Source organism: Dama dama, chromosome 26 (assembly GCF_033118175.1).
Source record: "Dama dama isolate Ldn47 chromosome 26, ASM3311817v1, whole genome shotgun sequence".
NCBI classification, from domain to species: Eukaryota; Metazoa; Chordata; class Mammalia; order Artiodactyla; family Cervidae; genus Dama; species Dama dama.
In genome coordinates this window covers 41,207,821-41,231,505 of record NC_083706.1, presented here as the reverse complement: position 1 = coordinate 41,231,505, position 23,685 = coordinate 41,207,821, and the positions used below count along the sequence as shown (strand labels likewise).

At 47.8% G+C, this 23,685-nt stretch overlaps 1 protein-coding gene and 2 pseudogenes across 4 annotated transcripts; 1 reads left to right on the top strand and 2 right to left on the bottom strand.

The window, feature by feature from the left end:
• Positions 1–342: 342 nt before the first annotated feature.
• Positions 343–9,956, bottom strand: LOC133047006 (UL16-binding protein 1-like; annotated as a pseudogene).
• Positions 6,963–9,854, bottom strand: LOC133047032 (tyrosine-protein kinase RYK-like; annotated as a pseudogene).
• A 5,754-nt stretch (positions 9,957–15,710) lies between the features above and the next one.
• On the top strand, positions 15,711–22,710 carry LOC133047003 (retinoic acid early transcript 1E-like). Of its 4 annotated transcripts, none has more exons than XM_061130043.1 (7): positions 15,712–16,413; positions 17,266–17,445; positions 18,234–18,497; positions 18,747–19,028; positions 19,875–20,015; positions 20,417–20,457; positions 22,341–22,710. In XM_061130043.1, the coding sequence occupies exons 2-7, from the start codon at positions 17,349–17,351 to the stop codon at positions 22,608–22,610; spliced, it is 1,095 nt and encodes a 364-aa protein (XP_060986026.1). In that variant the 5' UTR covers positions 15,712–16,413; positions 17,266–17,348; the 3' UTR covers positions 22,611–22,710. The 4 variants fall into 4 exon arrangements, with proteins under 4 accessions (XP_060986028.1, XP_060986026.1, XP_060986025.1 ...); XM_061130042.1 differs by having other exon boundaries at positions 17,263–17,445; XM_061130044.1 differs by lacking the exon at positions 20,417–20,457 and having other exon boundaries at positions 15,713–16,413; positions 17,263–17,445; positions 22,341–22,709.
• Positions 22,711–23,685: the final 975 nt, after the last annotated feature.

Genomic DNA, 23,685 nt, shown 5'->3' with positions numbered 1-23,685 from the left:
TAAATGGGCTTCCCCAGTGGCTCAGATGGTAAAGAATCTGAATGTCAATGCAGGAGACACAGGTGACGAGGGTTCAACCCCTGAGTTGGAGAGGTCCCTGGAGAAGGAAACAGCATCCCACTTCAGTGTTCTTGCCTGGAGAATTCCATGGACAGAGAAGCCTGGTAGGCTACAGTCCACAGGGTCGGAGAGAGTCGGACAGGACTGAGGGACTAACACTTTCACTTTCAGCATAATAAATTATTAAGGGAGATAGTCATAAATAAAACTTTGTTCTATTGAAAATAGGCTGAGGTGATTTCTCCAGACACAGAAAGAATCCCTGAGTCCTATAATAGCAGATGGTATTTTTCTTGCAATATCATTTGCAAGAACGAGGTCACGAGGCAGAGTCTAATTATCCACAAACTAGACTATGATGAAAAATGTCCTGTTTGTGGAGATTTCTTCAAGTACCTGATTATTTCAGTGTAGAAATTCCATCGCTTAGCACCAGAAGAAAGTGGTGAAATAGTTTCTGTTTTTTTTTAAAGATGCTGAGTAGGATTTTGTCAAACGTGATAAAACCCATGAGATGATTCATCTACTGTGTCATTGTAACCGGAAAACAGACTCAGGATCCATGGGGTGTGATCTCCTGGATCTAAAGTGAAGAGCAGAAGAAAGGCAGACAGAGCACCTGTGGGCTTCTTGGGAGCACCGTCTCCTGCAGAAAAGAAAGAGGCCTTGGTCCAGGGGGTGGAGGAACTCCTGTCACTTTCCTGGGGCTGGCCCTCCCCAGTCCCTCTTCAGCCCCATCCTCACTGAGGGGCTCCTATGTCCTCACCCCCACCCCCACCCTAGGCCCAGCAGCTTGTTTTCACCTCCTCCTTCCTTCCTGCATCACAGAGTCACCCCAGGCCTGACACCCCCTGCTCAGGCTCAGGACTGGAGTAAGTGAGGAATCAATCTGCTCCCTTCACTCAGGTCCGGATCCTCCCCGAGGGGGGCCTAAAGGACCAGGGAGCAGGTCCCCGGAGGAGGGGCCTTGCCTCCTGACAGCCTTGGGGGGCTGCAGGCAAACTTCCTTCCTTCGCTCCCCTCCAGCCTCTGAGCCAGCAGCACACACAGCTCTCAGGACCAGGGTCCCTGCCCCCCATCTCTTCCAGGTCCCGCCCAGCTGGGCGCCTCCACCCCAGCTCAGGCCCACCATCCCCAGGCACCTCTGCTCAAGGCAGGGCCGCTCAGTGATGGAGGCTCTGGGTCCCCAGGAGGCTGGTGACGAGCAGGCCACAGGCGGAGTCAGAACTGCTGCTGCCCCAGGAGCACAGGCCTGGCCTCGCCCCTTCCCACAGTCTCTCCTGTGGGGCTCCTGCCTTGCCTGCTGGACCCAAGCCACTTCCTGTGAGAACAGGCCTTTGGAGTTGGGCCCACAATTATTGCTCTCAGGTGATATGGGGTCTTATTCACCTGCTCATTTCCAGGATGAGGAGGTTCAGTGAGGGGCAGGGGTCAGCTGGGATTCACCTTCCCCGTCCTCACACCAGGCCCTGTGCCCCTGCCTTCCCTCTGGATTCTGCCCTCAGTACCTGTTCCTAGAAAGGACTCAGCCCAGGAAGACAGTTATGATGAAACTGGTGAGGACTGCAGGGAGGATCCAGGTGACGTGCTTGATGGCTGGGGCTGAGGACTGGACTGTAGGGGGGCCTGTCATCGGTGATGCTGCAAGGAGAGTGAGGGTGAATCTCTTGTCCAGATCCCAAACTCGGCAGATGCCTCCTCACCTCCATGACCCAGGTACCCCTACCCTTCCACCCACATGTGGAGGCCCTTGTGACAGGTCCTCAGGTGAGATGGGGGAAGGGAGGAGCCCCTTCCTCGGGGCTCTGACAGCTGAAGGGGGAGCAAGATTTCCAACAGAGTCACTCAGTCCTGTTGGGACATCAGAGATGGTGATGTGAGGATGAATTCCTCAGGAGCTGACAGCAGAGGTGGTGGTGACAGATTTCCAGAAGGAGGATTGGTGACATTTAACAGAAGATTCTGGAAAGAGGGAAGAGTAAGAAGGAGATTGGAATCATAGAGATGCTCTCATGTTTAGGATCAGTGAGAATCCATGTTCAATCGTCCAAAGGCCTGTGCTGTGAGGAGAGACGTCAGCAGGTAAAAGAGGAAAGAGGACGACGGAGCATCCCCGGGTCATTGTTCTCCCAGGACAACTCACCTCTGACGGGTCATTTTCACACACACACACACACACACACACACACACAGAGGAGTGGGTCCATGTCACCATGAGAGAACTACCACTTTCTCCTAATCTTCTCACCTACCCGTGCTCTTCAACATTCTCTCCCAGCACACCAAGAAAGCCTGATACCAGGCCCGACAGTCTCCCATGGAGACCTTCCTGAAGAAGTCGGTCACGGCTCTGTCCTTCTCCCACTTCTCTTTCATCTGTGTCCCTCCAGGATGAACCACTGTCCAGTGTCCATTCTCCGAATCAAAGAGGAGCCACAGTTTTCCACTGAAGCCAAACTGCCAGGATGCACTGCTGTGTCCGTTGTCTTCACGCCAGCATGTCATCCTGGCCTGTAGGGTCAGAGGTCCTGACCCCACCAAGAAAAGAAAGTGCTCAGTCTCTGGGCTTGACAGATTCTTTGCCCCACCTGGGTCCACCTCCCCTGGGCCCAGCTAATCTGGCCGTGGTCTTTCCTGCAACAGCTGTTCTTTCCACTGGACTACTAGTGAAGGACAATATCCAATTTTTTTTTAAATCCAAAAACAGTGGATGCAGCTAAGCCCCTAGTCTGCTCCTCCTGCATTTGGACTTTCTCACTCACCCTTGTCTGTGTATTTCTCTGGTATAATGTCAGACACTTGCTGCTTGAGCAAGTCCCCAGTGTCTCTGAGTGTGTCCGTCTTATTTCCCAGGCGTTCATACTTTTCACTTCCTCTCCCAATGGACTCATGTACTTGATCTTAGCTCTATCACAGTCATAGGAGACAAAGACCTTTTGATCCGCTTCGCCTTGAACCTCACACCATGGCTGACCAGGTCTGGGCCGAGGATTGATGGTGAAATTATAGGAAAGAGAATGAGCACCTGTGAAGGCAAAACACAGTGAGGGTGAAGTTGCGGAAAAAAGACCCGTAGGCCCTTCCCCCAGTTACGAGAGCCGAGTACAGTGCATGGCTGGGCTGACAGAGCAATTACCACCACCACCCCCCCGACACAAACTAGTGCCCCCAGCCTCGTGGAGAAGGAGGAGCCCCGTCTGGCAAAGGCCACTCATCTTGGTGTGTCCCCGTGTCCACCAGGTCAGTTCCCAGCATCATAACCTTTGCAGAGATGAGCCAGGCTGCTATGCAGGAAAGGTCTAGATGACAGAGGACTGTCAGAGTCTAACCCCATGTCCTGTGAGAGATGGGGAGCCTGTGGGGATGCTCCTGAGGAAGCAGGATCACAGGTAGGGGGGCAAAGAGGTGGCAGGTGAGCACAGAACCCCAAGTTGGAGATAGGAGACTTCACAATTAGGGGTCACAGGACTTAACAAGGCCAGGGAGTCACTGCTGATCTCCCACTAGGATGGGTCTTGGAAGCCTGGAGAAAGGCCTGGCCCACACGGCACAAAAGTCCAGAACTTCCGAGGCAGGTGGTAGAGGAGGGGATCAAAGGCTCAGAGAAGTGAATCTGCCAGGGCGGACATGGTGTGAAAGGGCAGGAAAGTGTCCAGGCCACCAAGTGCCATGGGAAAGCCTGATGGACTCTATGGAACCCGAGAGGAAAGTGTGGATGAAAAGTATCTCCAACAGCTCAAGGTTGATTGCTATGGAAGGTCAGGCATGGCGGTAGGAGACCATGTTCCTGTGGGCTTCCAGCAGGAACAGGGATGAAAAATGAGGGAAGATCAGATTCCAGGTGGAGTGTTGTATGTCAGGAACAAAGTTGGTATAATGGTCAAAGCGATTAGTGAAAATCACTCAGTCGTGTCTGACTCTTGGGACCCCATGGACTATACAGTCCATGGAATTCTCCAGGCCAGAATACTGGATTGGGTAGCCTTTCCCTTCTCCAAGGGAGCTTCCTGACCCAGGATTTGAACTGGGGTCTCCTGCATTGCAGGCAGATTCTTTACCAACTGGCTCCTGGAATGGTCCTGGGGCCTGGCAGAGATGAGGCCTCTGGCCATGGAATGTCAGAGTTGCCCATCATGATCTGGATTCATCAACCCCTAACCATTAGTTCAGATAGACCAGCCGTCATAGGATAGAAGTGATTATGTGGCTTGGCATAACCAGGGCCACAGGGAACACATAAGGTGTACTAGCAGGTGACCTAGGCCTGACACCAGAGTTGATACAGGGTCACTATCCCCTGCTCACACCTGTGGCTTCATGCAGTGTCCCCTACCGCTCCTGGAACCAAGGAAGCCAGGCTACAGCAGAGGGGGCGCATTAGCTCATAACAGCCAGACCCACCTCCTATCACATTCCCACCACCAGAAGCTACAGGGCAGGACAGGGTAAGTTTCTGGTTCATAAACAGACAAGTGAGGCAGCTCTTGGATGATTCTCTAGGGGATGGGTCACTCATTACAGGGTCAGAAACCAGGACAGTGGACAAGTCTGGTTCTCAGTTGATTTACACATTATATTTGGCTGCTGGTGCTTCCACAAATGTGGAAGCTCCTTTTGTACCCAGAGACAGATACCAAATGGCCTAAAGAGACAACGAGATTTACTTTCTTCTGTAGAAAATTCTGTCAACTCCTGTCTTAATCAATAACCATTATAGGCTGCCACTGTCCCAATTCCTAGACAATATGAGTGTGGGACCAAAGGGTAGAAGTGGGGATGCCCAGCCTCACCCTCGAGCCCTGTGTCACACTCTGGGAAACCCTGTTCACGTCCCTCCTACGTTAGGTCCTAGGGGCCAGGTCGGGGGTTTGCTGGGTGAGTTATCAGACAAAGGGATAAGATGCCAGTTGAGAGAGGCCATGTTTAGATTCTCTTCAATAGATAGGAAGCTGTTGGAGGCCCTGGGCTTCTTGGGATCATGGAAAAATGGGTAATAAATGGTCCTGTAACCAAAAGGGCTCTAGGCGGCCTTAGTGGAAAGACCTGCCCCCCATGGTCTCTGCCTGCCTCTTGTCTGTAGAAAAGTTTTAGTCATCCATGTCTCCTGTGAGTCTCAAAACAGTGTTTTAAGAATTAAGGATTAGGACACATGAAGATGGAGAATTGAATACTCCTTAGGCTGGGAAACTGGTAACAATTTAGACTGTGACCAGCCACATAGCACTGCCATGAAATTACCAGTTCCCTGAAAGATAACAAAGATCTGACACAAGTCTCAAGTTGTTTCTACAGGAAGCAGACCCCAGCACATAAAAACTGCTGGCTGCAAGAACATGACCCCCAGACCGGCTGAAACCATAAGCCTGGTGAGGCTCAGACGTCCGCCTTGTGCCAACAATCTGACTGCACAGGACGCTGATGCACCCGCAGCAGCCCCTCCGCCCCCTTTTCTAACCGGGAAGCTTGGAGACGGTCTAAGGACGTTAGGTCACTATTTTCCCAGGGCTCCTGAACAAACCAACTTTTCCTTTTCCACCACTTGTTAACTCCACCAGTGGTAGGATCTGGGTCATAACTAGCTTCAATTAGCAACAGCATGAGCTGTCTGGGAGGAGCTTTGACTCCAGGGAGGCGCTGATCAGTGGCTAGGCATTGAGCACCTTCCTGGGGAGGCATATGGAATTTTTTTTAAAAAAATCAATTGAATGCTTTAATTTTTTCAAGTGTTTTTAAAAAAATCCATTTTACACTTATGCCAGACTTGAAGACAGGCACAAAATCTGTTTACTAATTTTTTTTTTTACACAACACAACTCTGGCACTCATTCTGTGCATAGCACTATTCTAGGTGCAGTAAAAGGAATTCTAAACCTTAAAAACATGATTGCACCTTCTGGAATTGTGTTATCTCCTTTTCCAGAAAGTAAAAATAAATAAAATCACAACTGTTTAGTATTGACCTGCCCCAAGCCCACTTCTGGCTCTCAGAAATGCTAGGATCTGCCAAATTTAAGATGTTTCAGTGAATTCCGCTCCTACTTTCCACAAAGTAAGAACTCCTTACTTTGTGAACTCCTCTTTACTAAAAAAAACATTTTAAAAGGCAATTTTCCATGAAAGAGTAGTTTCTGTTTCTATTGTATTTTTTATTATTATACTGCATTTTTCTCTTTTTTTTTTCCTTCTAGCTTTTAAGTTTTCTTCAATACTGCTTTATCCTGTACAAGGCAACAGCATTTTTTGTTTTTCTTTTCCTAAGACAAAGTATTTCATATTATAGACAAATAATTCCCAAAACTAGTGATAAATATTAAAAAAAAAAAAAAAAGAAACTTAAGGGTTTCCCTGGTGGCTCAGCAGGTAATGACTCCACCTGCAATGTAGGAGACCCCAGTTCAATCCCTGGGTCAGAAAGATCCCCTGGAGAAGGGAGAGGCTACCCTCTCCAGGATTCAACCCTGGAGAATTCCACAGACTCTATAGTCTATGGTGTCGCAAAGATTTGGACACGACTGAGCAACTAAGCAGGGCACATACAAGGGTGAGTCAACTACATTACTCTGAGGAAATAGAAACTAAAAAGCGCATGGCACTAAGCTAGTCCAAGTATTTGTGTTGAAACAATTTTAAAAACTATTTATTTTATAACATTGTTTAAAAATCCCTTGGTCAAAGAATTTATACAAACATTTTGAGTTCAACCTAATGAAAGTGCTATCTAGAAAATATTCCACATCATTAAGTCTGTCTTAGAAAGTTTAGATGCTATGGCATTCCTAAGGCACAGTGTTCTGGAAGAAAATGTGCTTCTGTGGTGCTGGGTGATGTATGTGGCTGCCTGGCTCCAAGTAGGGCCTCAGCAGGCACCTTCCTCCTGACGCTGGGGGATTGAGAGAGGAGAATCAGACACAGGCCCCCAGGGCTGCATGGACCTCTGTGAGACACCGGGCCAGCTGCTGGAATTGGGCTTCTCCTCCGAATCTAAGGCCCACCACAAGCCATCACAGCAAATGTTTCATAGGACAGTTGATAGGCTGGGGTATTCGGTAACCTTCTTTCAGATCTCTAAAGAGTCCACATCCATGTAGGGTGTTTTTTTTTTATTTGATGTACTGGGTCTTAGTTGTGGCACTTGGGATCTTTTTGCAGCATGAAGACTCTCAGTTGCAACATGCTGACTTCTTAGTTGTGGCATGTGGGATCCAGTACCCTGACCAAGGATCGAACAGGGCCCCATCATTGGGAGTGCGGAGTCTTAGCGACTGGATCACCAGGGAAGTCTGGAGAACTCATTCTTAACCACAGGTTCATGGGCCATCCATTTTCCCACCTTTTCATTGTCCCCCAGACAGTAAGAGTCCATGGGGAACAAGACTCTGGAGAGGGGCTATCTGGACTCTTAACGTGAGGCTGTCATCAGTGGCAGAGCTCCTAGCAGCCAGGTGTTTGTGGAGGACTTCTCTTCTGACCAGGTAACTCATTCCACAGGCAATCTGACCTTGTGGACCAGGTCCTGTTGAGAAATCGCCTGCGGGTTATTGGCCTCTACTAACTGGTGCTGCAGGCTCCCCTGGTGGCTCAGACAGTAAAGAATCTGCCTGCAGTTCAGGAGACCCGAGTTTGTTCCCTGGGTCGGAAAGATCGCTTGGAGAAGGGAATGGCCACCCACTCCAGTACTCTTGCCTGAAGAATTCCTCGGACAGAAGAGCTTGGCGGGCTACAGTCCATGGGGTGGCAAGAGTCAGACACGACTGACTGACTAATACACACGCAGACACACAATTTGCAATGCTGTGAAAACTATTTAGGATTCTCCCAATTCATGTAAGGCAATATCACGAGGGGCTTTCTCTTTTTTCTGTACCCACATGGGAAATAGGAGGAAGATTTCTGTGATGAAGATCTCATAGCTTACAACATTCAGTGAGTATCACTGTCACCTGAATTTCAGAAGCTTAATCTCTGTTTTTACAAATGATTGCTGTTCTTTATTTGGATCTTTTTCATCTACATAAATCCCATGGAAAATATGCCCAAAACTACCTTCTTGGAGTACATCCTCTCCGTCGATAGAGTTATCCTCTCCTTGGATATTTCGATATCCTTCACCTTAGCTCTGGCCTCCAAAAGAGTGGCACTTCTCAAGACACTCCTCCACCCACCCACAAGGTAGGATAATGGGAGGAAGTACCATTGTTGGGTGTCTGGCCTCTCAGATCCTCAGTCATCTGGGACGTGGCTGAGACAACGCTTGGTAATGTGCACTGATGCTGTCTTCCAGTTCAATTCTTGTCACACTATGAAGGTGCAAAACTGCTAATATTATCACTAAAGAAATATAACTGCCCGGGAAACCCCTGCGCTGATAGAAAACACATGGGTAGAAGTAGCTGAGCTGTATGAACAGGTCACAGATAGTTCCGCTAGTGGCTTTGTCCAAGGCCGAAGGTTTTACTTCAAGATTTTGGTAGCACATTTTCCTTCCTTTCAAGTTTTTGAAGAAGGGTTTTGAAGAATTTACTGTCAAATTGAGCTGCATTTAGTATAATAACCTTATCACCTACTTTGCAGAAAAGGAAAGCTAGAGCCGAATCACTGATAGAGTGCGTGGAAATCCCCCACCCCGTGCCCCTCGCACCCCCACCGCCACCAAGCAGAAATGCTGACCTGGGGCAGGTCCACGAAATTGTCTACTTGGAAACCTGCTTATATTCGACGTGGACTCTGCAGGCCAAGTGAAAGGCAGGACAGCTGTCTCGCTGGGTACTAACAGATAGACGTAGTGCCCAACAAGGTAACTTCTGTAATTAAAAAAAAAAAAAGTTCTTCATCTAGACCAGTGAGCCAGCGCACCTGGTCCCTGCTCAGGAAGAGGCTCGCACCCGCCTCCGGGGTCCCGGGTGGAGCCGCGCAGAGGAGTCCCAGAATGGGGAAGGAACCGCGCCACGGAGCACGGGGATCAGGAGTAGAGCCGTGCAAGGAGCCTCGGCGATCGCGAAGGGAGCCGCGCCGCGAAGCCCCGGGATCGGGGAGGAGCCGCTCCGCGGAGCCCTGTTATCCGGGAGGAGCCGTGCCCCGGAGCCCCCGGATCGCGGGTGGGGCCGCGCCGCGGAGTCTCGGGGATCGCGGAGGCAGCCGCGCCGCAGATCCCGGGGATCTGGAAGGAGCCCCGCCTCGGGGCCTGGTGGCTGGGGGTGGAGCCAGCAGCTGCGGCTTAGACGAGAGCAATCAAGCACGTTTCGGCCAGGATCGCGCCGCCGACGCCTCCTGGGCACCCGGGTCCGCTCTGCGTTTATAACTTACGGGGCCGGGAAAGAGCGCTCGTCTTTCAAGGCTCGGCAGAAGGAGGGACCAGAAGGGTCTCTGTTGCACAGGTCGGGGCGGGAGGGTGTGCTCTTCTGGGCGGGTCTGGGTCTCTTCTCCGCGGGAAGGCCGACTGGTCCCAACCCGCCCGGCTCCAGGGCTCCCACTTCCCAGGGGCGGTCTGGATCCTTGGGTGGGGGGGATGGGGGGAGTTCAACCGCATTTTCTGCCGCGTCCTGGCCCCCTCTTCTCCCAGCGTCACCTCCCAAACTCCCGGCATTACTACTTCACCCAAGGGACCCCTGTTCTGGCCCGGAGAGCCCGCAAGAAGCCGGGAGGAGCCTCCGAGGAGCAAAGGGGCCCAGGGAAGGGAAAGAGGAGGGGGCGGCGGCGGCGACACCCTGCAAGAAGTTTCGCGAACCCCCGCCGACACCACCCCCATCCCCTTTCCAGGTCATAACACATCCAACCTCCTTGCATTCCCCTGCCATCCCCCGCGCAGCTTCATCCCCGAACTCACCGCTGGACGTCCCGCTCAACATGCCAATCAGAAGCAAAACGAGGAAGCCAAGACTGGTGTTGGAGCCACCCATCTCTCTCTTTGATACCTGGATCCCAATTTTGCAGGAGTGCGAGGCTGCCAAGTCAGAACCGGCGATCCTCTGCCGCTATCCCGCAGCTGCATCTGGACCTCCGCCTGGGCGCTGACTGCCTGGGCAGCCGCTCCGCCGACAGGCCCCGCCCTTGGTTTCCTAGACGTAACCGCAAGGAGGCTCCGCGCAAGGGTCGGGGAGGGGCCCTCTTGGCGGTCACACCGGGCACCCTCACTCACGCGCCCGCTTTCCTGTAAATCAGCCGACCCGCCTGTTTACACTGTGCGCCCACTTGCGCTGGTTACAAGAGACCGCAAGCTCTTGTTCCTTCAATTCAGTTCAGTTCAGTGGCTCAGTCGTGTCCGACTCTTTGCGACCCCATGGACTGCAGCATGCCAGGCCTCCCTGTCCATCACCAACTCCTGCAGTTTACTCAAACTCATGTCCACTGAGTCGGTGATGCCATCCAACCGTCTCATCCTCTGTCGTCCCCTTCTCCTCCCGCCTTCAATCTTTCCCAGCATCAGGGTCTTTTCCAATGAGTCAGTTCTTTGCATCAGGTGGCTAAGTTTATTAACATGTACACCTCATGTATATATGGGAGATACCCAGGGGGCTCCCCTTGTAGCTCAGTTGGTAGAGAATCTGCCTGCAGGGCCGGAGACCCAGGTTCGATCCCTCGGTTGGGAAGATCTCCTGGAGCAGGAAATGGCAACCCACTCCAGTATCCTTGCCTGGAAAATCTCATGGACAGAGGAGCCTGGTGGGCTGCAGTCCATGGGGTCACAAAGAGTCGGGTACGACTGAGCAACTGAACAACAATAACGATAGAAACTAAAGTTAAAAGGTATAAAAGTTACTGGAATTTAGATAAAAGTATATAAAATTGGTATATTTAAATAGATTTATGGAAAAATCTCTTGTTTAATTATACTATGGGATAGACATGTTTCACTGGAGAATAGTTCTTCTGCCCGGTATTATAAGATAAGAGATATAGATTGTCACCTAGGAGATAATAACTAGAGGTACTAACCAATACTGTTACCTGAGCCATAGAAGTAAAAAAACAAACAAACTGGGAACTAGCATACAAGGACTCATAAAACTAGTAATTTTGCTTTGGGTCTAATTTGTAAACTCAAAAGGACCTTTGCTAAATACTTTATATAAACCTTTGAAGGCATGGTAAGTTAAACTCTAAAGCTCTAAAACAGACAGTAAAAGAAATTTCAGTTTCATTAAAGATCTTATCACTGATTTTCCTATCTTTAGGTGACAGAACTGTTCTTTGGAAAACTATAAAAGCAACTGGCTTTCTCTTAGAAATCTCTTACAAACCAAAATGTAAATACAAGCTGCAAGGACTGAGGCTGAGCCAGATTAGCTCCATCAGACAAGACCTGAAACCAAGGGGAAAAAGTGGCAGCTTTAAAATTAAAAGCACTGGGAATGTTCTCTTAACCAAACCTTACAGATAGCAAAGCCTTGGTCATCTGAGCAAACAACGTAAATGTACTTCAGCTGTTCTTTGTAAACTAATAAGGTTATATCGTAATACCCGATTAATGGTTAAGCTTTTAAGTGAAGCTATGAGATCTGTGGTTTTGCCTGTATATTTCTGTGTACACATTATACATATGAGATATCTCTACTTCTAAAAAGTTTTATCAAAATTAGATTTATAAATAACTCTATTTAATTTTAATAAAAAGCACTTACCTTTAAAGACAGTGGCTAAAGTAACTTTCAGGTTCATGTGAACTGGGAAATATTCAAATATTAAGTTGCTATCTGGTATTAATGTTTGTTTGTTTATCTAAATGATATAGATATGTCAAGAGTCATCAAAATTATGTAACTCCTTATTGTACCTAGATTTAATACATAAGACCTTACTAGATCTGTTATAAGAAAAATGACTTGATATGATGAAATCTGAAAGCAAATGTAAATGAGATAAAATCATTGGGATAAACTCTTAAAAATAATTATATTTTAGAAATGTCTGCTTAAAATAATCTTTCTAAATATTTGATAACTGAGTTTGTCAAGCTCCAGGAGTTGGTGATGGACAGGGAAGCCTGGCATGCTGCAGTCCATGGGGTCACAAAGAGTTGGACACGACTGAGCAACTGAAATGACTGACTGACTGAAAGTCCTAGAACTGTGTTAATTTAAGTGACAAAAGTTTATTGAATAAAAGATACTGAGACATCAATTACTAAATTAAAAAACTAAAGGTATTTAGAAACATCAATAAAAATGTTGGTATCACATCGAGGTGTTCTCTATAAGAGAGCAAAAGTTTTGAAAACTTATCACTGGTGTTTATGATAACCAGTCTATAAAATGCCAGTGTAAAAGACAATTCATTGCTTAATTGTTAGCTTTTACTAAAAACTAAGGTTTTCAGTGTTGAGGATTCTAATTTAAACATGTCAGTAAAGCTATAAGGAATAATACAGTAACATTTCAGTATATAGGAAGAAGTAAAATATGTTTTCAGTTCAAAAAGATATGAGAAATGAGATTACATTTTCTGGAGGAAAAAAATTAACTGGTTGATCATATTTAGATGGAAAAATGAGAGACAGGACGAATACAGACAGTGATGAGAGATTATGCAAAGGAACCCTGAGGAGGAAAAAATTTTATACATAGTTAGGATGAACAACACTTAGATTGAAGCTAACTAAACGGGTCTGTCGTGGAAGCTGACGCGAGGCTGGGTCCGGTCTCTCTGCTCAGAGCGCTCCCGCTCGAGAGCAAATCGCACGGTGTCTGCTCCCTTACATGGGCCATGTTTGTGTTCACTGCTTTGTGACCTTGGTGCAGTGAGTGAGTGCTGTTTCAGTCACCTATGATCCTGCTGTGTTTTAAAACTTTTTAAAATATTTCTAACAAACTTCCCAAATATCAAAATCTAACTAAAGCTCCTTTAGCCTCCAGCTGACTCAGGGATGCTTCAAAAAAACATCTCTGAGACATCTCAGAGAGAAATACTAAATTAAGTTTATTTTTAATTCAAAACATTGTCAAGTTATTGAAGGTAAACTTTAGGTTGCAATGTACAGATAAATGTCATTAATATAGATATTCCAAAACTTATCCCTAACATCTGATATGTCCTAATATAATGGTATCAGTCATAATTCTAGTTATTATCCTAAAAGGTTATATGTTACAGAAATATCCAAGTTTCCTGCTAATTACATTGTATTCAAATTTTTAACTATACTATTTTAAATTTGTCCTTCATAGACTATTATAATTTTACATTGCTTGTACAAAATAGAGATTGTCAAAAAGACTCATAAAGAGAACCTGTTTAAACAAATGTAAGTTTCTGATAACCTTTAGGTAATGCCACTAAATTGGGTAACAAATGGCACTCTATAACAGAAAACCTGACTAATTCCTGCAGATCAATAGGAATTAAGTACATGAGACTAAATAAACTGATAAATATAATGTATAACTTTGATTTTAGGAAACACACTAAATTGAATCTGTTTTCCAGTAAACCTTTCTTTCTAATCCTGTCACAAGTTGATATATTAAGCTTTTGGAAACAAAGATGAAATATTTAACTTTTTCTCTCCACCGGATTCTGGCAAAATTTGGATTCTCCAGCTGGCTTTACTATGGATGGTTTATTGCAACTTGATTACAAGTAGTGATACTAATCTTTGTTTTAATTTATTTTTCGTTTCCAAATTGTTTATGTCTGTGTCTCTACTACACTATGACTCTGTCAATCTTGCTATTAACAGCTACATTATTTATATTCTGTCTATTTTATAAGATTGTTGTTTCTGAGAGTGTATAACCAGGCTTCCAACAAATTAACAGTGACTTAAAACAATTAAACAAATATTTAGTTCTGTATGTGATCTCTAATTATAATAGTGTGACTCTAGGTGTGGGAAAAGAAAAGAAGGGAACTATCTCCTGGATCACAATAGGTTAAAAGACAGAGGATCCAGAAAATCTTTTATTGTCTATCAATGGGTCTAATCCAGAAACTAATACCTGGAGTGATATATCAACGAAAACTTTCACCAGACCTGGGATGAGCCTCTCAGCACCGTGGGACCAAAATTGGTCATGAAATGTCTCCCAAATATTGGTCAAATTTCTGACCAAGGGAAAGGACTGAAAAATGGAATATTTCCTGTTATGTCAGTAAACAAGGATGTCACAGTCATCAGCGATTCCAGCCCTCCAGTGTACTCAGGAGGGAAAAGAACACCTGTGTGATATGGCAGGAATCAGGCTGCAGCCACTTGCTACTGGGAGCCCTGAGGAACTGGGAAGGTGAAAACACAGACAATTGGCCTCAGAGAGCTGAGATGCACATGAAAGCAATGATTTCAGTGAGCCCAAACTCTTGCATCTTCCCACATATAGGAAAGCACTAAATTCCTTAACTTGAGATATCTGGTTTTCTTTAATTTACAAAAATACTTTGGATGTTCAGACTACCTGCCCTTTGTTGCAAACTGCTACATAACTTGACTCCTCCCCATCGCCTTCTCAGAAGAGTTCTCTTGAGGCTACTTCAGATGCTACTTCCCGGACTTATGTCTTAAAAATTTCCACCAAATATAACACAGCTCTCAACTTTTAGGTTGTGACTATTTTTTAAGTTGACAAGGGCCAATTGATTTTCAAGGGGCTACCAAGTCAAGTCCTGGGCAAAGAAGAGTGTTTTCAGCCAAAGGTGCTGGGGCAACTGGAGAGTCACATGCAAAAGAATGAGGCTGACCCGCCCCCTTACACCATATACAAAATTAACTCAAAATGGATCATAGACACACATTGAAGAGCTAAAACTATGAAAGTCTTAGAAGAAAAGATGAGTGAACCTTTGCCTTTGCATTTGGCAGAAATCTTCTAAAATACAATATAGACACAAATGACAACAGAAAAAAAAAAAAGACTTTCAAAATGAAAAAAAAAATTACATTTTAAAGGATACCATGAAGAAAGTGAAAAGACTATCTCCAATGAGAGAAGATATTTACAAGTCATTTGTCTGGTAGGGCTTCCCAGGTGGCTCATTGGTAAAGAATCTCCCTGTCAACTCAGGAGACACAAGTGCGATCCTGGATCAGGAAGATTCCCTGGAGGAGGACATAGCAACTCACTCCAGTATTCTTGCCTGGCAAATCCCATGGACAGGGGAGTCTGAGGGTCTACAACCATAGGGTCGCAAAGAGTCAAAGACAACGGAACGACTGAACAGGAGAACCAGCACATATATATCTGGTAAGTGACTGACATCTAGAATAGATAAAGAGCTCACACTCCATAATGTGTGTGTTCTCTGGACTAGCTCCCAGCGAGGACCCATGGCAGGTGATCTAAAAAGTGCTTATGAACCACAACGGATTCAATGACACTCTGCCACATCTTACATCATTCTAGTCTCAAAATAACTTTACCATGAAAAACTAACTTTTTTGTTTTTGTTATAAACAAGTGGACTAGAACATTTCATTTAAGTCATAAAGAAGTAGATCGACTTCATTTAAGTCAAAAGCAAGCGGAATTGAAATCAGATCAAACCAATACACAACAGACATTCCGTGTGGGAGGCAGTGTGAAGTTAGGGGTGCTGGGGAAGACCGCGTGCCTGGGACCCTGGAGGTTCAAGGTGAACTTGGAACCACCGTGGGGAGGAGCAGAGAGGGGCTGTCCCTAGAGAGGCAGGGTGATGCCCTCGCCTTCGGACATGTCCCAGACTTGATCACAGACCTCCTGGAAGGGCGGTGGGAGTAACGGAACAGTCGGAGAATAAATGGCCTGCTGCCATGTATTTTATTTACCTCATCTCTTTATTTAGCTGCCCTTATAAGGAATGCCATCCAAGAAGGACTGACTTGTGGCAGCTGGTCAGGTGGCCAGGGAAGAATCGCTTTCGGACACGCAGGAGAGGATAGCAGAGAGAAGAGAGTGGCGGGGCCCGAGCTCCGGGAACCTCGGCCCCCGCAGGACCGAGAAGTCGCCCGTGGCTCCTCGGCCGGCCCCCGTCCCAGGTCCCGGGTCCGAAGTCACTCCGGCTTACCGGAAAGAGCCTCGTCATCACCCCGCACCCCGGACACTTCCTTACAGAGACTCACTCACTGGCCGGGCGGGCCTCCCGGGGGCGCCGTCCCGCAAGCGCGGCACCTCCGCCGGGGCCCCTCTTCCGCGCCCGCCCGGGGATCCCCTCTCCAGCGAAGCCGCTCCGAACGCCGCCGGCCGAGCTCCCCGAGCCGGGGCCGCGGGGCGTCTGGCCGAGATTCGAAAGAGCGAGTGAAACTGAAAACCCCGAGGAGAGTTTCGGAACTTCTCTTGTGGTTGCGAACTGTACAGTTTCAACCTGCGCAAGAGCGACCTTGGCTGGACCGGGCAGGCGAGAACCGCGCCCCGCCGATCGCAGGAGCCGGGTGCGGAGGAGGAGTGGGCGGTGAGTACGAACCCAGGGCGCCACCCCCCCCCCCCAAATGTTCTGTCTTCTCCCGCCACCCCGAAGCCAACACCGGGGAGACCGCGGGGTTGAGCCACCTGCGCGGCTGACATCCTGCGGGAGACGCCCAGCGCAGGGGAGGGGGCTGGGAAAGGCGGGAGGGGGCCGCTGCTGCTTGACTCGGGAAAATCCGTCCACGTTTGGCGGTGAGCTTGCTCCTCCGGAGCCCTAGGAGGACTTTGCAACTTGCAGATGAGCAAAGGGTAATAAATTCACGGCTGTTCTGGAGCTCGCCTCCAACAGGACGATTGGACTCTTGTACACCGTCCTCTGATATGACAGACCTAGGGCGGGTCGGCCGCTGCTGGTTTGATTAACAGAAGGGAATGATGACAAGCCACTCCAGTATTCTTGCCTGGAGAATCCCATGGACAGAGGAGCCTGGCGGGCTACACAGTCCAGGGGGTCGCAGAGTGGGACACGACTGAGTGACTAACATGGAGTGAATCGTAATCATTACAGAAAAAGCTTAGGATGGAAAGTGGATGGAGAAGAAAAGAAGGGATAACTGAGCAGGAGATGGCAGCGTAGGTGGGGTGGGGGTGAGGGAGGAAGTGAGTTCAAAGAAAGATCAGAGGAAGAAGTGGCTCATGGAGTGAGCAGAAGAGCCAACAAAACGTGGGCTTTTCTTGCTCACACCAGAAAAGGGCTTTTTTTGGAGGGAGGATAGTTGTTCAAAGTGAATTTGGCTTTGTAATGTCATGACTATGTTTTTTTTAAAGTGAGTAATTGCATTTGAAACTTAAGAAATACTTCCTGGGCATAAGTGTTATTTTTCTTGTTTTTCAGCAGGGCTTCCTCAGTCTAGGGCTGAAGACTTTGGGCGGTGCCAGGAGGCAGAGGTATAGACACACCCCAGGCTACCTTTTCCGGTCATGCTCCTAAAACTGCAGGGAGGAAGGTCACTGGCTCACACCACAGGTCATCTTTTGCTGACACTGCTGCTGACCGAAGCTGGGAAGACTCTGGGCAGTGAGTGTCCTGGATCTGGGGCTCTGCTGGGGCAGTGGGGGATGAGAGAAAATGGGGAGGGAAGGGGCTCCACCCTGGTGGGCGCCTGTCCACCTGCTCTTAGGATGGTGAGGGTGTGGTTTGGCTGGACTGGCTGCCCAGGAGATGACACCCTGCCTTCCGAGACCCGGCCCAAGGCAGTGTGCTGGGCCTATGGTCCTGGAGCAGCTTTCCCTCTCCTGGCAAGTCCCACCTCCTACTCCAGTAAAACTTTCCCAATGCCTAGGGACCCATCGAGAATGTGCAATGTGTCCTATGACATGTTTGTTCCCATTCTATTGAAAGTCTTGTCTGTTCAGATAGATTTTAAGTCTCTAGAAAGCAGACACTATCTTCTATTTTGCTACCTCACAAGCTAGCATGTGCCTGCTTAGTCACTTAGCTGTGTCTGACTCTTTGACACCCTACGCCGGACTGTAGTCTGCCAGGCTCCTCTGTCCATTCTCCAGGCAAGAATACTGGAGTGGATTGCCATTTCCTTCTCCAGGGGTTTGAACCTGGGTCTCCTGCATTGCGGGCAGATTCTTTACTGCCTGAGCCACCATATGTCAGAGAAATCTTCCTACTACTAGTACATGGACAGAAAAGATCCACGGTGGCACCAAAGTGTTTAACTAAAGCTCAGACAGTTAAAGGTGAGACAGGACTGAGGATGCAGCAGAGGAGGGGGTCTGGGATAGAGACCCCTCCCTCTGCAACCAGATCCTGGAGGGGAATCTCCCAGATGCACCTGTGGTTTTCTCTCACAGATGCCCACTCTCTGTGCCTCGACCTCACTGTCAAAAAACAGTCCAGACCGGGCCAGCCCTCGTGTCAAGTCCAGGGCTCCATGGACACAAAGCCTTTCCTCCAGTATGACAGTGACAGCAACAAGGTCAGACCTTTGGGTTTCCTGGGGGAGGAGGTAAACGACACCAAAGCGTGGACTGAACTGAGCCAAATGGTGGGAGAAGCAAGAAGAGAGCTCAGGATGGTCCTGCCTGTCATCAAACTGGACAAAAAGGAGATGAGGGGTAAGTATGGGAGGGGTGGGGAGCTGGAGACAGCAAGAGAGGGGTAGGGGCGGAGTGCATGCAGGGAGGTCCTTCCTGTGAAAAGACTGAATGTGATCCAGGCTTAGAGACCCGGTGGACCTGATGGCTAAGAGGGGGAGGTCATGGTCAGAAGATCACGGGCCTCTAGATGTGCAGACACACTTTACTGGCTGGGGAGGATGGACTGTGGACAGTTCAGAAGGATTCATTGTGTGTCGGGGGGCGCAGGTCCTCCCTCCCTGCAGGTCAGGCTGTGTTGTCAGCGTGAAGCCCAGCAATGCTCTGGTGCATCCTTGCTCTTCAGCCTCAATGGACATACTGCCCTCCTCCTTGACACCATGAGCATAACCTGGACAGGCATCGATCCTGGAGCCACAGGCCTCAAGGAGGAGTGGGAGAACAGCCAGGAACTGGCAGAGTACTTCAGGAAGATCTCAGTGGGAGACTGCAGTTATTGGCTTAGGGAACTCCTGGAACACTGGGAGAACATGCTGTTCCCAGAGCCCACAGGTAACTGAGTTGGGTGTGGGGGAGGTGGGGGAGGTGGTAGCTCTCTTCAAAGGTCTAGTGCCTTCATGTCTGGATATGAGCACATATGTTTGTGCAACTGCAAATATGATGGATGGAGAGAGTTACTGATCTCTTGGTGGACTTCCTATCTGGAGAGTCAGTGATGGGCATGGCACAGAACTTGCCAGCATCCTCCTTTCCCAGCCCACCTCCCTCAGCACAGGAGCCCCCTTCCTCATTAACCAATGACCCAGATGCCTGGCACTGCTCAATGCTCCCCAAATCTATATATGCATTATGTTTCCAGGCCTTCTCTCCCCGCTGTTGCACTGATCCTTTAACCAGCTCCAGTGTCACTTAATGAAGCCCTTATTCCTTCCCAGACAGAATTAAGTACCCCCTCAAAAAGAACTCCTCACAGTAAACATGTCCACCTGAAAGATAATCAGATGGACGTTTGTGTCTCACTGACTCAGACAGTAAAGAATCTGCCTGCAAGGCAGGAGACCCGGGTTCAATTCCTGGGTTGGGAAGATCCCCTGGAGTAGGAAATGGCAACCCACTCCAGTATTCTTGCCTGGAGAATCCCATGGACAGCGGAGCCTGGTGGGCTACAGTCCATGAGCTCGCAAAAAGTCAGACATGACTGAGTGACTAACACAACTCAGGAGAAAAATGAGCTCCACGAAGACTGAGGACAAGCCCTTTCATCTTTCCACACCCGGACATGAAGAGTGGCTTCTCATGAGTCAGTAACTATATGGGGAACGTGTGCTGTCTAAGGACAGCAGGTGCTGAGGAAGGTGTATTCTTAGATTTGACAAGGCTTTTGCTTTGTCATTTTAGAACCACTAATAATGGCCCCCAGATATCAGCCAGTCTGCATCTGTCCGATTGGTCGCTGGTATTATCCTATTGATCATCACCCAGTTAGTTCGAATTGCTTCACCGTCATGAATCTTATGAAGAAATCAGGAACCACAGCAGGTGAGAAGTCAGCTGGCCTCTGGCCCCTAGGCAGGTTTGTTCTGGTCAGGACTTGGGAGAGGTGAGCCTTGGGTCTCACCAAGCCCCTGTCCACTGGACCCATCTTTACCTAGATGATGTTCTGTCTTGGCCTTGGGCCCCCACACTTCCCTTTAGGGTTGGGATCCACTCTGTTGTTGGGGTAGAAGAGGCTGGTGTGGGCAGGAGGACAGTGCAGTGGGAGTGGGGATGAAGACAAGTGTCTTCTCCTTTGGGGGCACCAGGTACAAGATGTAGACGTGGTGGGGTGGGGTGTTGTCCTGAGATCTTACTCAGGCTTTCCCAGCCCTTGGAAGAAAAAAACCTTTTGTTCTCTGATGATAACATTATTTAGCTCAACATTTTCCCCAATGTTCTAACAGCTATTCCATCATCCGGATGTTTCTCCGTGGACTATGAGAAGGTACAATGTTAAACCAACTCTGGGTGGCAAAAACTGACCCTTGATGACAATCTGGCTGTTGATCTAATATACTACCTTCTACTCAGAGTGAGGTTTAACAAGAAGCTAAAGAAGCTCATGCTTAAGAATTCCTTCACTTTCCACGACTATTGATGGGCCCTTAAGATGTATTGCTTGGTCATTTTGAGGATTTGCGAAAGTCAAATATTTGCTCACAATTAGTTAAGACTTCCAGTTCTATTCTTTCCATCAGACTTCTCTTCATGTGGGGTGAAATTGGGGCAGGGGGCGGGGGTGGCATTTTTAAAATTCTGTTAAGAAGGTAATGCATCAGGGATATAGTTATGTGATTTAATGAGACATAATTTATGTCTTCACACTCACTTTCATATATAGTTAAGTTACCACATGCTTTTATGGGCTGAATGTGTTCTTCTTTATTCATGTGATAAAATCTTCACCTCCAGAAAGCCTTGTTGAAACCACTTAGTTGGTGGGGTGTGGTTACAGTCTGTGTTGTGATACAATCAGAAGTATACATTTGGTCGGAGTCCTGATTCCTGGAGCAGACTTTCTAAAACCCACATTTTGGTGTCATATTTGGTGTTCTGAGTATAGAACAATAGCTTTTCTTTAGAGACCTAGCAGACTAATACATATGCAGAAACCACAGTCAAGTATAACTGCCTAGATGTCAGGACACAAAAGTATGAGTTGCGGCTCCCAGGCTCCAGAGCACAGCCTCAGTACTCGTGGCCCGTGAGCTTAGTTGTTTTGCAGCATGTGGGATCTTCCCGGACAGGAATTGAACTCGTGTCTCCTGCGTTGGCAGGCAGATTCATTACCAAGGAGCCACCATGGAAGCCCCTAACTGAATTAATAAAAAGACATTCTAAGCTTGATTCTAAATCTTATCTCAGTAATTTATGGATGAAGATTAGATGTTCCATGACTTGCAACCAGGAAATTATGCATACTGGAAAAGATATTATTTAAAGGACTATCTACAATGTACATGAACCCTTATCAGGTGCTCTAAACTAGCTCATGCACAACAAAACTGAAGAGAATTAACTGTTGGATTAATATTTCCCACTTAGAAAGTGCAACTGTACTGAACTGGCTAACAGAGAACACCTAAACCTCCAAAACACCTAAAACCTCAGAAACACCTCAGAAACACCTAAAACCTCAGAAACACCTAAAAACCTCAGAAACACCTCAGAAACACCTAAAACCTCAGAAACACCTAAAAACCTCAGAAACACCTCAGAAACACCTAAAACCTCAGAAACACCTCAGAAACACCTAAAACCTCAGAAATACCTCAGAAACACCTAAAAACCTCAGAAACACCTAAAACCTCAGAAACACCTCAGTAACACCTAAAACCTCAGAAATACCTCAGAAACACCTAAAAACCTCAGAAACACCTAAAACCTCAGAAACACCTAAAAACCTCAGAAACACCTAAAACCTCAGAAACACCTAAAAACCTCAGAAACACCTAAAAACCATGCTCAAATCAAGAGGATGTTTGAGCTCATACATTCGTACCAGGACGAGAAGAAGACAAGATCGGAAAAAATTTTAACCTTTCAGTTTTCACTAATGTCTGGACAAGCTTGGAAGTTTTCTCCTGTCAGGAATATATTCAGTGATGCAGAGAATTCAATTATACGTTGTACCTTTTTTGCCCAATGAGAATCACATGAATGTTTATTGAAAGTCCTTTATTTTAGGGGCTCAAATGTGTTGAAGTCCTTACCATTAGGTGAAGGAGACCTCACCTGGAAATAGGGTGTGTGCAGATGTAATCCAACCAAGGTGAGGTCAGGGTGGATTAGGGTGAGCTCTAATCCAGTGACTGGTTCCTTTACCAGGAGAGAGAAATGTGGACACGGATAGAAGAGACAGATACAGGAAGACAAGACCCACGGGAAGAGTGTCATGGAAGGACAGAAATAGACACGAGCTCCGCAACGCCAAGGGTTTCCGGGAACCACAGAGCTGTCCACGGTACCTCGGTCGTGTCCGCCTCTTTGCGGCCCCATGGACTGCAGCCCACCAGGCTCCTCTGTCCGTGGGATTCTTCAGGCAAGAATACTGGGGTGGGTTGCCATTTCCTTCTCCATGCAACCACCAGTAGTTAGGAAGAGAAAAGATGCAGCCTCCCTTAGAGCCTTCAGAGAGGGCCCTACTGACATCTTGATTTCTGACTTCTAACCCTCACAACCTTGAAAGAATAAATTTTGGTTGTTTCAAGCCATAGCATTTGTGGTAATTTTTTATGATGACTTCACTGTCCCAACCAAGCTTGTGGGGCTTAGGCGGCATTCCCAGCACAAAGGGAACTGGTGAGCAAGAAGGAAGGCAGGAGGCAGTTTTAGAAAAGAGCCAAGAAACAGACCCAGGGACGTCTAGACACGTGACACCTAGTGGACGAGGTAAGAAATGCCAGCGAAGGAACACTGATCAATACATGACAAGGGGAGAAGTGGCTAATCCTGTAACTATAAAGGATTTCTATTTAGCACAACACACAAACGTTCGTTTTAGTTTGATTAATGCATGAAGGTGACTGTTCGTGGGGGCTCGGGTCTGTATGCCAGTAGGAGCATGTTTGGTGAGTAGTTTTAGATATGGGGCTGGAGCATTAAAAAGGAGAAGGCACGATTCCAGGTTGGACCCAGACAGAGACCTAAAATTCCTGGCTCAGCCCTGGGGCGGAGTCCTGGCAACCAGCCCCTTTCCAGAACCACCCGAGCTGTGTGTGGCTTTGGGGCAGCTGGAAGGCCCAGTATCTTGGGGAGAACTGGTCAGTGAGACTGTGTGTGTGTGAGAGAGAGACAGAGAGAGAGGGTGTGCGTGAGAGGAGGAGGGCAGGAGAGAGGAGTGACTGTTAGCTGCTCAGTCATGTCTGACTCTTTGCGACCCTGTGCACTGTGGCCCTCCCGGCTCCTCCGTCCATGGGATTCTCCAGGCAAGAATGCTGGAGTGGGCTGCCATTTCCCACTTAGGTTGTGTGGGGCAGTGACACTAATTTGTGATAAGAAGGTGAGTGTGAAGAGAGTGAGGGAATGCTGGAAAGAGTGTGTTGGATGTGTGGGGGGAAGCCACAGCTAGTGTGTGAGAATGCTGCGAACCTTGATGTGTGTGTGTGTGTGTGTGTGTGTGTGTGTGTGAATGTGTGTGTGTGACTGTGGACAGGTGAGTCTGGGGCGGAAG

Coding starts and splice junctions, on each gene's coding strand:
- LOC133047003 (XM_061130043.1), top strand. CDS start 17,349: ATGCTCCTAAAACTGCAGGGAGGAAGGTCACTGGCTCACACCACAGGT. Junction 17,446..18,233: donor AGCTGGGAAGACTCTGGGCA/GTGAGTGTCCTG, acceptor TTTCTCTCACAG/ATGCCCACTCTCTGTGCCTC. Junction 19,029..19,874: donor GCTGTTCCCAGAGCCCACAG/GTAACTGAGTTG, acceptor TTGTCATTTTAG/AACCACTAATAATGGCCCCC.